The 14,223-nt window shown below is 37.1% G+C and overlaps 1 protein-coding gene across 2 annotated transcripts in view; it reads left to right on the plus strand.

Annotated features, from left to right (window-relative positions):
• The window catches only part of DENND6A (DENN domain containing 6A), a gene marked incomplete at its 5' end in the record, with an annotated part of 54,740 nt that extends 40,537 nt beyond the window's left edge, over positions 1–14,203 (plus strand). The window contains 8 exons of one of the 2 annotated variants that reach the window (XM_082848686.1): positions 5,827–5,892; positions 5,981–6,045; positions 6,631–6,720; positions 8,509–8,562; positions 8,669–8,778; positions 9,341–9,443; positions 10,666–10,740; positions 11,213–14,203. In XM_082848686.1, the coding sequence (XP_082704812.1) occupies positions 5,827–5,892; positions 5,981–6,045; positions 6,631–6,720; positions 8,509–8,562; positions 8,669–8,778; positions 9,341–9,443; positions 10,666–10,740; positions 11,213–11,344 (695 nt within the window). In that variant the 3' untranslated portion in view covers positions 11,345–14,203. Of the gene's footprint in view, positions 1–5,826; positions 5,893–5,980; positions 6,046–6,630; positions 6,721–8,508; positions 8,563–8,668; positions 8,779–9,340; positions 9,444–10,665; positions 10,741–11,082; positions 11,179–11,212 lie in introns of those variants that run through there. The other variant, XM_082848687.1, reaches the window with a different exon arrangement.
• Between the last annotated feature and the right edge of the window lie 20 nt (positions 14,204–14,223).

Below are 14,223 nucleotides of genomic sequence, written 5' to 3' on the forward strand. Positions count from 1 at the left end.
CTGAGTCTTCCATTCCAGGAACTTGGAATGTCTCTCCATTGTTTAGATCTTCTCTAATTTTTCTCAGCAATGTTTTGTAGTTTTCAATATACAGGACTAATTATGATGTCCTTTAACATAGATGTCCTTTATCAAGTTGAGGAAGTAGCCCTCTGTTCCTAGTTTGTTGAAAAAGATTATAATGAATTGGTGTTGAATTTTGTTAAATGCTTTTTTGTATCTGTGGAGATCATCGTGTACTTTTTGTCCTTTATTAATACAGTATACTAAATTAATTGATTTTTTATGTTAAACCAACCTTATATTCCTTAAATAAATCCCTTTTGGTTATGGTGTATAGTCCTTTATTATTATTATTATTAGTTTGCTAAATTTTTTTGAGGATTTTCACATCTTTATCCATGAGGGATATTCTTTTCTTGTGATGTCTTGATAGCTAATATTTTTGCTGCTCTGAGAATCCTCTTCAGACAGGTGAAGTTACCATTTAAAAGTAGGACCCAGGACCAAGGGAAGGAAGGGGACACTTCTTGAGTTTATTTTTCAAAATGGGCATAAGGGCATATATGGAATATTAATTACACGTTATTTTTTTTGTTTTTGTGGTGCGCGGGCCTCTCACCGCTGCGGCCTCTCCCGTTGCGGAGCACAGGCTCCGGACGCGCAGGCCCAGCGGCCATGGCCCACAGGCCCAGCCACTCCGCGGCATGCGGGATCCCCCCGGACCGGGGCACGAACCCGTATCCCCTGCATCGGCAGGCGGACCCCCAACCACTGCGCCACCAGGGAAGCCCTACACTTTATTTTAAGCAGCCTATTTTAGGGATGAGATGCTGTGTTCCCTCTGATTATTTCTGTCACCAGAGTATTTGGACCATATCATATAGAAAAAGGTATCACTTTTTCTATAAGAGAGTGATGATGTTGTATGGAAACATTATGTTTTATAGATCCTTAGTGGTCATTGAGGAGTGGATGGTAGAGAGTGTCAGTGTCCTCAGTTTGATCCTTGTTCAATTAGTAGAGGTGATACGTTGTGAGCAATGACACCAGGGGTGTTTAAATGATTTTGAGCAAGACTGTAGTACCTATTTCTGGGACTGGATTGTGTTGTTTGAGCACAGGTCTTCATGGACGTGCAAAATTTCATTAAGTTTAGTATGTTTATGATACTTTTTCCCACTTATCTTAAAATTTTTTTATTATAGCAAAATATATATAACATAAAATTTACCATTCTAACAATTTTGAAGTGTACAATTCAGTGGCATTAAGTACATTAACAGTGTTGTGCAACTGTCAGCCCTATCCACTTACAGAACTTTGCATCATCTCAAACAGAAGATCTGTAGCCATGAAACAATAACTCTTCATTCCTCTCATCTCCCAGCCCCTAGTGAACTCTATTCTAATTTCTGTTTCTATGAATCATACAGTATTTCTCCTCTAGTGTCTGGCTTATTTCACTTAGCATAACATTTTGAAGATTCATCCATGCTGTAGCATGTATTAGAATTTTATTCCTTTTTTTAAAAAGCTGTGGTAAAATATACATAACATAAAATTTACCATCTTAATCATTTTTTAAGTGTACAGTTCAGTGGCAGTAAGTACATTGACATGGTTGTGCTGCCATCACCACCATCTACCCACAGAACTCTTTTCATTTTGCAGAACTGAAACTATTGCACAGTAGCTCCCTATTCATTCCACATCGCCCCACCCCCCACGCTTGGCAACTACCATTCCACTTTCTGTCTCTGTGAATCTGACTACTCTGGGTATCTCATGTAAGTGGAATTCTACCTACTTGTCCTTTTGTGACTGGCTTATTTCACTGAGCATAATGTCCTCAGAGTTCATCCATGTTGTAGTATGTGTCAAAATTTCCTTCCTTTTTAAGGCTGAAAAATATTCCATCATATGTATATACCACATTTTGCTTAGCCATTCATCTGTTGATGGATACTTGGCTTGTTTCCATCTTTTAGCTATGTGAATAATACTGTGAACATGGGTGTACAAATATCTCCCGTCCCTGCTTTCACTTCTTTTGGGTATATAGTTATCCCTTGGTATCAACAGAGGATTGGGTCCAAGACCTGCCACAGATACCAAAATCTGAGGATGTTCAACTCCCATAGTTGGCCCTTTGTATCCACAGTTCCACATCTGTGGATTCAGCCAACTGCAAATCTTGTAGTACTGTATATATTCATCAAAAAAAGAAAATAATCCATGTATAAGTAGACCTGGGCAGTTCAAACCCATGTTGTTCAAGGGTCAACTGTATACCTAAAAGTGGAATTGCTGGACCATATAGTCATCATGTTTAATTTTTTGAGGAACTGCTATACTGTTTTCACTTTTCATTCTCACCAGTGGTGCACAGGATATCAACTTCTCCACATCCTCACCAACACTTGTTATTTTCTGTTTTCTTGATAGTAGCCTAATGGGTGCGAGGTGGTATCTTATTGTAGTTTTGATTTACATTTCCCTAATGATTAGTAATACTGAGCATCTTTTCATGTTCTCATTGGCCATTTCTATGTCTCCTTTGGGGAAATGTCTTTACAAGTCCTTTTCCCTTTTTTTTTTTTAAAAAAATTAATTTATTTTTGGCTCTGTTGGGTCTTCATTGCTGCGCACAGGCTTTCTCTAGTTGTGGTGAGTGGGGGCTACTCTTCGTTGCAGTACCCAGGCTTCTCATTGGGGTGGTTTCTCTTGTGGAGCACGGGCTCTAGGCGCGTGGGCTTCGGTAGTTGTGGCACGTGGGCTCAGTAGTTGTGACTCGTGGGCTCCAGAGCGCAGGCTCAGCCGGTTGTGGCGTACAGGCTTAGTTGCTCTGCGGCATGTGGGATCTTCCCGGACCAGGGATCGAACCCGTGTACCCTGGCAGTGGTTAAGGCAGATTCTTAACCACTGCACCACCAGGGAAGTCCACTTTGCCTGTTTTTTAATTGGGTTGGTTTTTTCATTGAGTTGTAGTTCTTTATATTCTGGATACTAATACCTTATTAGATGTATGCTTTGTAAATGTATTCTCCTGTGGGTTGTCTTTTCACTCTCTTGATAGTATCCTTTGATGCGTGGAAGTTTTTAATTTTGATGAAGTCCAGTTTATCAATATTATCTTTTATTGTCTCTGTTTTTGGTATCACATTCATGAAAATCCATTTGTCTTTTAATTTATGAGTACTGGGCATATATCTTGGGATATATTTCTTTTCTACCATTGATCTCAAGACTAGGACCACTGCATATGCTACACAAGTTAGGAAACACAACAGCTCTGCCTAGGATCCTGGCTTTGAAAATTCAAGACTATCTGAGAGGGTCAGTAAAACTGCAGATAAAGTATGTTCTGTAGGACCAGCAGGGAAGGCATAGCAGAACTGAGATTTTGCTCTCCTGGGCCCAGAAGTCTGTAGCTTTATTAGAAACATATATATAGTTTTAACCCTGCAGAGGGATCATTCCTCGTGCTATAAAGGGATTACTTCTTATGGATTATACCTAGTTTTAGTTCACCCAAATCCTATTAAATGAAGAAATGTAAAAAAAAAAGAAAAAAAAAAGAAATGTAATGCTAGGATAATGGTACTGAACAAGTATTCCTCAAAGATAAAGTAATTCTACTAGTGTATATTGGATCACATTATAAACTGAATTTCTAACCAGAAATTGGGTTTGATGATTTAATCAAAGGTAAAACATTTGACCTAAATGTAGAAGATTGTTATGCAGATGTGCAGAACATTATTAATTTTATAATGTTAAACCCCTCTCTTATGTGCATGTACATAACAGACATTGAATAAGTATTTTTTAATTAAAATAAACATCTGTAATTGTAGGACTTCAGTTCATTTTCTGGCATTCTTATTTTCCAGACGTATTTGACAAATACCATTTAACTTTTTTTGGCAATAAACAATGTATCTTTATGACTAGTTTTCTTTATGTCTATTATGTACTACAGTGTAAGAATTATAGTGGCTAGGGTTAGAGTTCAGTATGCATCTTACACCTGATGAGGTCCCTTGAATCAGAGGGGAATTGTGTGAGTGAAGATTGCTGCGCAGGTAGTATTCTTGTCTTTGCCTTTTAAAAAAAGCTGATATGGATCACTATATATCTTCGTTATTACCTAGAACTTATTGAATGTAAAGAATATATGAAACCTACTGCTGAATTATTCTCTTCCCTGATATTTGGTTCCTCTGCACAGTGAATTTCAGGAAATAATATATAATAAATGGCATTGGTGGATACAGGAGTTGCAAGTCCTTTGTAATCTAGACAAAAGGAAACAGAAAGTAGGCACAGAAATATTTAGACTTATTCAAAGCGTTGTAGTTTTGACATGTGATGTTCTTTGTGTTCTCAGAGTCAGAGGCAGATAGTGATTTGAATTTAGTTATCTGTATAGTTAAATATGTATTAATTCCGCACTTTAAGAAAAAAAAGTTTTACAAATCTTCTGACGAAAAGCTTCTCTGAACTCTGGAAAGCAAAACCGTGAGATAACATTCAAGATGAGAGACATTCTCATAAGAATTAGTATGTGGGGACTTCCCTGGTGGCGCAGTGGTTAAGAATCTGCCTGCCAATGCAGGGGGCCCGTGTTTGATACCTGGTCTGGGAAGATCCCACATGCCATGGAGCAACTAAGCCCGTGTGCCACAACTACTGAGCCTGTGCTTTAGAGCCCGTGAGCCACAACTATTGAGCCCACATGTCTAGAGCCCGTGCACCACAACTACTGAGCCCACGCGCCACAACTACTGAAGCCCGTGCGCCTAGAGCCCCTGCTCCTCAAGGAGAGAAGCCACTGCAATAAGAAGCCCATGCACCACAACAAAGAGCAGCCCCCTCTCACCGCAACTAGAGAAAGCCCGCGTGCAGCAACGAAGACCCAATGCAGCCAAAAAATAAATAAATAAATAAGAATTAGTATGTGGAATATATAGAATAAGTTGACAAAGTAAAAACTGTGAGCTAATAAATCAGAAACATTCCAGAAACCTGAGTGTTTCTGGACTCTTTCCTATTGTTTCTCAGTCTGTCCCCAAAGTCTCTTGTTTTTAAATCTCCTCCACAGAGCTACAGTAGCTCACTTTCTTCTCTTTCCTTGCTGCACATGTCTTCAGATTTTCTTTCTACCCAGGAGCAGTATTCAACAAAACATACATTTCATCCTGTAATCTTTTCTCTCTTTTACTTCATACTCCTTTTTGCAACACAGCACCCCTGCTTAGGAGTCCAGAGTCCAGTCCACCTGTGGCTCAGGCCTGTGGTTGTGGCTTCCACTATCACCACCTGGTGGCAGTGTTTCTACACTGCAAAAGCAGAATTTGGGGGGGTACCAGAAAAAAAATCTTTGAATACTACATCTTCATACTAACTTAGGAGTTGCTTTCAATTCTCTTTACTCTTAAATGGTATTATATTTGGCATCATATTCAAAATGGTATCTTATTCATGTTTCATATATTTAGCACAAAGATTTTAAATTTTAAGTTGAGTGACAAAAAGGGAAATTTTAAAGTAGTGATAGATATTAATGAAAGATCAAATATCCATTTTATATAATTTACACAATTGTTTCTGTAATGCTGTTATATAGCCCAGTGTTCCCTTTATCCAGTTTTAAAGTACTAGGAATAAACTCTTAAATATTCACTGATGTTAAGAATACCTTAGCTACAGCGTCCCTGACTAAGTACATAACAGTTAGTGGATTATCAGTCTTAGAAAATTCCAGTTTTGTGATATGTGAAATTCAAATAACTATAAGAATCTTTATGATGTTTCCTTCAGGTGAAATTCCTAAGCAGGTTAAAGTGAAAAAATTGAAGAACCTAAAGACTCTGGATTCTAAACCTGGTATTGACTTTTATTAATTTTTAAAACACATACTATATGGGTAAATGGGTCATACTGCTTACCTCATTTTCTTTTCTTTACTTCTTAGGAGTTTATACTTCTTATAAGCCATATCTAAATAGAGATGAAGAAATCATGAAACAATTGCAGAAGGTGATTACTTGCTCATATTATTAATTTAAATTTCCTTACTCAGGTATGCAGTATCCAGTAAAGCAACATGTGCCTTATGTACAATAATATGAAAAGAGGTCTTTCTGGACTCTGGACTTTGAACCAAAGCTTCATGAAAATCAGGAGACTAATGTAGCAGCAATTATGGGCTAGAAATGTGGGACTGCAGCTACCAACCTAGTGCCAATCTTCCTGAAAACTTAGGAGTTATAGTGAGAAAGTCGTGGACTGTACTATGAGGTAGCTTAACACCTAATAGGATAGTTAGCATTTTTTTGGAAAATGTAAATATTGTTAATACAACAAGTATGAAATAAATATAGTCTTTGTTGTGGGCTAATATTTTAAGGTATGGGATGAATGTCTTATATTTTTCTCTAAGGATTTTTTTTACAGGATATTGCACAGTGAACTTCACATTAAATTACTTCAAGATGAAGTTCTAGGGTTTTTTTCCTATCAAGTAAAATACATATTTACATATCAGCTAAACTTCTATAAGCATTCATTGTTTTGTATTCTCTGACACTAGAGTATAGGTTCTCATTTTTTTCCTCTTTTAAGGGTGTACAACAGAAGCGTCCTTCTGAGGCTCAAAGCGTTATTCTCCGACGTTATTTTTTGGAACTGACACAAAGCTTCATCATTCCATTAGTAAGTTAGCATATGTATTTGCTTAATTTAATGCTTTGTTGAAGGGCACATGAATGTTTTTTTCATCCACCAAAACTTTATCTTAAATTGTTTTGCTTGCTCGTGTGTGTAGTGATTAAAATAGAGCACTTTGCAAGACACCTGAATTCTTTTTTCTGGTATTAGCTGTGTAATTTGGTAAGTGACTTCCTTTCTTTGACCCTCAATTTGTTTATCTGTAAAATGTGGCTGATTACACTTTCCCTAAAGACTTTTCAGGGTTGTTGTGAATCTTAAATGAGATAATTTTTATGAAATATTATATAATTATTGAATTTTGCACCTTAAAAGGTTCTACTGGAGCTTCTTTCTCTGATGTTATTTCTTTATTTATTTTTTGATCGGTACTTTTTATTTCATGCTAAGAGAGTCAGATTGTGCTCCCCAAGCAGATGGGGAGGTTTTAAGCAGTGATGTTGTATGCTCATATTTCCATTTCGTCTGAGGTATCAGGACAAAGCTTAAACTGGTTGAAGGAGGCATTGGGGTAGAGATGAGGTTGAACATTTTAGGATTCTATTATTAGTCCAAGATCCTACAATAGTACCTATTCCTTGCAGAGCATACCCAAGACTTCCAATATTTCATTCCCAGGATACTGTGCAGGTGAAAAAACATGTTTACTGATTATACTTTCTAAAGAATTAAACAGCAACTCCCTAGGATCATGGTCTGGGCTAAATAGATTTCACTGGGAAGAAGAACTTCACTATGCAGAGCTAAGCAGGTGCTTTCTTAAGACTGCCAAGCACTGGCGCTAGAGAGCAACAATTTGTTTAATTCTCCTAACAACTCTATGAGGTAGCTGCCATTATCATCTGCATTTACTGTAATGGAAAGAGCAGAAGTTTTCAAATCTGATACTATTTTCTTGAGCGCAATTTGACATGATACCTGTGAGAATGTAGTTCCGTGATGAAGTTCCTTATCTGTCTTGTTCATTACCTTTCCTCAGTCTGTCACATGATAGCACTCAATAAATATTTATGAAATAAATGACTAGATGATATAATTATTTTTTGAAGTTCAGTGGAACATCATGTTAAATTACTAAAAGTTATGCCTCACAGTATAAGGCAGTACCATGATGTGGTCCTAGTCTGGAGACTGCATCAGAGAGAGACTCGTGTAGTTGTTAATGTAATCTATCTAAGAATATTATAGGAGGGCAGTCTGGAATTCTTTGCTATTATACTTTGGGAAGAAATATTTTTTCTTAGTCTATAGATGTCAATTTATTTTGTTCCATTTAAATCAACTTGCTTAAGTTGATTAAGTGAACTTTACTGTAATGCTTAATTAAGAGCATGGGCTGAAGTCAAGTAGACCTGAATTCAAGTTCAAGCTGTGTGAACTTGGGCAGGTTACTTAGCCTTTCGAAGCCTGTTTCCCAGTAATACCTGCCACAAAGGATAGTTGCAAGAGTTAAAAGAGATCACGCATGTAAAATGTTGAGTACATTTTCTGGCACACAGTTACTCAATAAGGTTAATTATTATCATTAAAAATAGGTAGTTCTTTGGATTATCTGAGATTTAGTTAAATTTTTATTGGAAGTCTGACTTCTCAATTCAATCTAAATTTAGTGTATCTATTGAGACTGGTGATGGTGTTGTTGATGTCCATTGAAAGAGCATATGATGAAAAACTTGGAAGCCCACTTTTTTTAAGTAGGTCAGTTTAAACATTTTTGAAGACTGTCTCGGTAAGAACACCTGACTTTGACTAACTTTTTTTTCTTGGACTTAGGAAAGATATGTGGCAAGCTTGATGCCTTTGCAGAAAAGCATTTCTCCATGGAAGGTATAAATATATTCAGTTAAATTCCTATTTGAGTTGTCTAACTGCAGTTAACTTCTGTGAATATATCCATTTTTAATTTTAAAATACAGTATGTCATGTTTTCTAGAGTCCACCCCAATTAAGACAGTTCCTTCCAGAAGAATTTATGAAAACACTTGAGAAAACAGGACCTCAGCTGACCTCTAGAATAAAAGGCGATTGGATTGGACTTTACCGGTTGGTCCTTTTTTTTCTATTTCATCCATCTATAGAGCTTTATTTAAAAATGAAACAAAAAACTGGGCTTAAACATATCCTTTTTTTTTTTTTTTAATTTTTTGGCTGCGTCGCGTCTTAGTTGCAGCATGCAGGATCTTCATTGCAGTGTGTGGGCTTCTCTCTAGTTGTGTTGTGTGGGTTTTCGCTTCTCTAGCTGTGGCACAGGGTCTCCAGAGCGCGTGGGCTCTGTAGTTGCAGCGCACGGGCTCCAGAGCTTGTGGGATCTGTAGTTGTGGCATGTGGGCTCTCTAGTTGAGGCACGTGAGCTCAGTAGTTGTGGCGCACAGGCTTAGTTGCCCCACTGCACGTGGGATCTTAGTTTCCTAACCAGGGATTGAACCCTCGTCCCCTGCATTGGAAGGCAGATTCTTTACCACTGGACCACCAGGGAAATCCAACATGTTCTTTTTTTAAAAAAATTACATTGTTTCACATGGTTCTCCTAGCTATTGGTAGAAAAAGTATTGAGAGGAAGTTAAGTCATAATCAAACTTTGCTTTTTAAAAATTTATTTTTATAGGCATTTTCTAAAATCTCCAAATTTTGATGGTTGGTTCAAGACCCGGAGGAAGGAAATGACCCAGAAACTGGAGGCACTCCATCTGGAAGCTCTTTGTGAAGAGGTTAGAAAACAGCACGTTTGTGTGATGATTAACAACTATTGAAAATAAAGTTATTCATAGAGGCTGAAAGGTTGTATCCATATCCACTACTTTATAAATAGTAATAGCTAACTTTTCCAGATCATGTGCCATGTGCCAAGGACTGTGCAGGTGCTTTAAAGGGACAGTCTTTTAATCTTCATAGTTCATTGAAGTAGGTGTGTTATGATCTGCGTTATGAGACACTTGAGTGATTAATTGAGACAATTGAGTGATCCATTAATCAATTAAGTGATTTGCTTCAGATCACATCACTGCTAAGTAGTGGAACCAGCAGTGTGCTCGAGCCCACTTGCACTGGCTCACAAGAGCCAGCCGTGTGCATCTCTTCCCAGCTCTGTATTCAGTGATCTCAGGTTGGTAGCTTGAAATCAGCTACAGAGGGAGAATTACACCACAGCAACTGGCAAATGGTATAAACCAGGAACTTTTCTTGAGAGCCAGTTGTTAAATATTTACTAGCATACCACTGGATGGAGTTAGAATTCAGATCCGAGCAGTCTAACTCAACACCTTTTCCACCATGCGTTATTCACCTTTCCCAGTTATTAATATATTTTTCCTGTATTTGGACCTTTTCGTATTCTATAATTTGTCAGCAGACTATTTTAAATTAAGCTACTTTTAAAAATATAAAGGATAGTCTCAAATGTGTTTAGCTTGAGGTGGGCTAGCCTCAGTGTTAACTTTCTAATCATAAACTCTCAGTGACCGGTTTTCAGAGAAAGAATACCATGAAGGCAACCACAAATAAGCCCAGGAAGAGCTTATTTGAAGATGCAAAGTTTGTATACAGTAATATATTCATGTTCGCAATTATCTTGATTTGTTAGTTGATGTACCTTATAAATTACTCAATACTTAGTGGAGTTAGGGGTTAGTATCGTACCTTAAGTTCCAATTTTGTTTCTCTTGATTGATCTAAAAGGGCCAGAAAGGGATTTCTTCCATTGTGTTTTACTTCTGAATATTAGACAGTCATTCTGGCTAATGTCAAAAAGTATCTGATTCACATTGTCAGAATATTATGTACAGAATTATACTATAATGCTATGTCTGGGTTAAATACCCTGTTCTCCTTTTCCTTCCTGTCCTTTCTTCCCAGTAGCCTTGCCTATTGAAATAGAACGATTTGAATATTATTTTCAGTATTTACTGATTTGAGATTTGTTTATTCTTCTAGGACTTACTTCACTGGACCCAGAAACACACAGAAGTAGAAACAGTAGACCTTGTATTGAAGCTAAAAAACAAGCTGGTATGTAGCCAAAGCAGCCAAAGATCTGTGAAGTTGTTTTGCTCTTATTTGAGGTGATAGCTTTGATGTATCACAGAAGTAAATTTTTAAATGAGAGGACTTATGATTGGTCAATTGATGGTAGATCTGACTGAAAATACTTGGTCACTCAAGCAGATCATAATGAAGCCATATATTTTTTTTAGTTATTTACATGGAGTCTAATGAGCTTTACAAAAAACATTGTGACTTATATTTAATACCACATGGTCTGCGTTGATATTATCTATTAATTTACATGAAGTCTTTTTTCGAGCTCAGCAATTGTATTGTTAAAGTGGCATGTTCTTTGCTTTTTTATAGATTCTGTAAATTCTGGTCTCAGTCTGAAGTTTCCAAATCTTTGACCATTAAAACTGTTTATTTAGAGAATATACGGTATTAATACAGCCTCAAAAGGTAATTTAAATGCTTCCAAATGTTCCTTATATAGTTGCAGGCTGATCGAGAGCATTTACCTGTGAAACCTGACACTATGGAAAAGTTACGGACACATATAGATGCAATTATTTTAGCATTGCCAGAGGACCTACAAGGCATACTGCTCAAAACGGGCATGACATGATATTTGCCAGGATTTTCCAGCCAAAAGGATTGTCCATCATGAAGCATACTGACACTTCAACCAGACGCCCAAGATCTCTCGGAGCGGAAAATAGCCGTGAATGCTAGCTACAGGGTTGAAAGACTATACTGTATAAACAGACCTTTTTAGTGCATTAGTTTTAAAAAAATGGTTATCTGTGGTGGTTCCACTTTAATACTGAAACACCAAAAGGCATTTCTATATTTTTAATCATGTTCTAAAGTGCTCTTATGAGAGACCTGTGGGGCCATCAGTTTAAGCGATTCCAAACTGCAGTGCTGGCATTGCAGATATTTTTTTAAATTGGTGCTTCTCTGCCCAATCATGATAAAACTCAGGGGGATATAAAAATGACATTCACACTGGCTATCTTCTTAAGAAGAAGGAAAAGACTGAACTGTCAGACTGTAGTTAGGAGTGATTAATGCTTTTGTAGTGCCTTCCGTTGTCCTACGTGTTTCACAAAGCCCAGCTGCTAGTCTTGAAGCTTTTTCTTAACGTGATTATATGTAGTTTTTTATAAGGCATTCTTTTGAGTAATCATTGCTTAAAAATATGTTTTTTGCCTCCCATTGTGTTCATTATTAGTGGCATTGGTGTTTTTTTTTTCAATTGTCATAGAGGTTTCATTTCATTATTTTCTATACCAGTTTCAAATTTAATCTGTTTCACCAAAGGGAAGAAGACATCTAGTATTAATTATGGAAGAGTTTATTTCCTCTTACCTTTGCTAATTGGGCCCAAGTTAATTAGCTTGTCTGTTTTTCAAAGACATTCTAATTATAAACCTCATAATCAGCTACTTTTTAAAACAACTATTCTTATTTTAAAGGCATTTGTAAAACTTTTTTTTTTTTTTTTGCGGTACGCACTGCTGTGGCCTCTCCCGCCGTGGAGCACAGGCTCTGGACGCGCAGGCCCAGTGACCACGGCCCACGGGCCCAGCCGCCCCGCGGCACGCAGGACCTTCCCGGACCGGGGCACGAACCCTTGTCCCCTGCATCGGCAGGCGGACTCCCAATCACCAGGGAAGCCCTAAAACTTTTATGTGATAGTCATTTGAGCAATTATAAGATTGATTTCTAGCATTATTTGTTTGGTAGGGTTTTTTCCCCCAAAATTAATATTTCTCAGAATACTTTCCCTACTGTTGTTTGACATGGAACTTTTGCCTCAATCACTGTTATAGCTAGTTTTTTGTCATTGTTTTTGTTTGTTTCTGTTTTGTTTTGTTTACACTATACTACCTTGCCAAAAATAGAAGATTGTGGTTTGGTAGAATAAGGTTTTTTCGTTAGTGTTTGAATAGGAGTGTCCTGAAGAAGCCACTGTTTAAAATAGGCACACATGACATAGCACATATGTAAATAGCTGTGTCTTGAATTACCCTTTACATATCCAAATTTAGTTGTAGGTTGTAAAAGAAATGGCTTCAGGAGCTATCTCTTATTCTCTGTTAATGTAACTCTTAAGGGCACTCCTGACCTAAGAAAGGGCCCTTGGTGTTTGTAACTGTGGTCTTCTATCCAAATGTGCCCTTTTCTCATGGATACAAGTCTCTTGAAGCATACCTCAAAGTCATGGAGAGAATGTGGCATTTGAAAGGAATCACATGAGTTATTTTGTGAAACAACAGTTGTCCTCATGGAAAAGGGGCAACTACTTTTATATGCTAAAGTATTTCATATCTTCCTGGGAAACCTTATTTAGGTATAAATGGTCATCTTATTATTTTTCAAAAAGGTGTATTTTAATAATCTAACAATTTATATGTAGTTTGTGACCAGAGTTTGAAAGTTGTTAGTGTCATATCAAGGATTTTTTAAATTATACCACTACAGGATGTATCATTTCAACTTTATTTTGCACAGCTAAAGAGAAGCAAAGGATGCCAATTAGCGTAATAACGGTATCTTCATATTTACTGTACTTAACAAAAAGCCTAACACATGTTGAAAACCGTATCATACTTACCGGGTTTATCTATTAATTTCAAATTATGTACTTGTAAAAATAACTTAAAATTGCATTGGGAACCTGAGAAAGACTGGTAACTTTAATTTTGGGGGTGATTTTCAGAGCTGTCTTTTTTTTTTTTTCCCGGAGGAGACATTAAGATCTAAAACCTGCCATTTAATGTGTATCTTCACCAGCATCAGAAGGAATCACTGCTTTCAGGGTGTTATGTAATGCCTAGTGCCTTCTGTTTTCAGTGAAAGGGGTTTTGAGAAGGCATTTATGGTCATTACTGAAAACTAATTAAAGGCCTTAGATTTTAAAGCCCTTGGATATCTTGTATTATTTCTGAGTAAGATTGGAATGCTTGAAAAAATGCAGAGTAAATGAAACCTTTGCATTATGGGATTCCTTTTAGTTTCTAACTTATTTTTTTTATTTAAATGAAAACCTTCCTCTGTTTACTTCATTATGAACAGATGAATAGTCCATTTTATTAACAGACAGAATTAAGTGATTTCATATCCTTCCTACCAGTGTCTTGATTTTTGTGAAATGTTCTGATGAAAAATTTTTAGCTTAATAATCTAGGTATTGTTAGATTCTCCGCTTGCTACCTTTTCTTTTCTAACCTTAAATCTCAAATTACTTTTATTTCTTCCTCTTCTTTTTTGAAAGTAGCTAGTATATAATACCGTTCTTTAGATTTTAATTAATTTATTAAAAAAAATTTTTTTTTTTTTTTGCGGTACGCGGGCCTCTCACTGTTGTGGCCTCTCTCGTTGCGGAGCACAGGCTCCGGACGCACAGGCTCAGCGGCCATGGCTCACGGGCCCAGCCGCTCCGCGGCATGTGGGATTTTCCCGGACTGGGGCACAAACCCGTGTCACCTGTATCGGCAG

Source organism: Leucopleurus acutus (assembly GCF_964270905.1).
Source record: "Leucopleurus acutus genome assembly, chromosome: 10".
Lineage (NCBI taxonomy): Eukaryota > Metazoa > Chordata > Mammalia > Artiodactyla > Delphinidae > Leucopleurus > Leucopleurus acutus.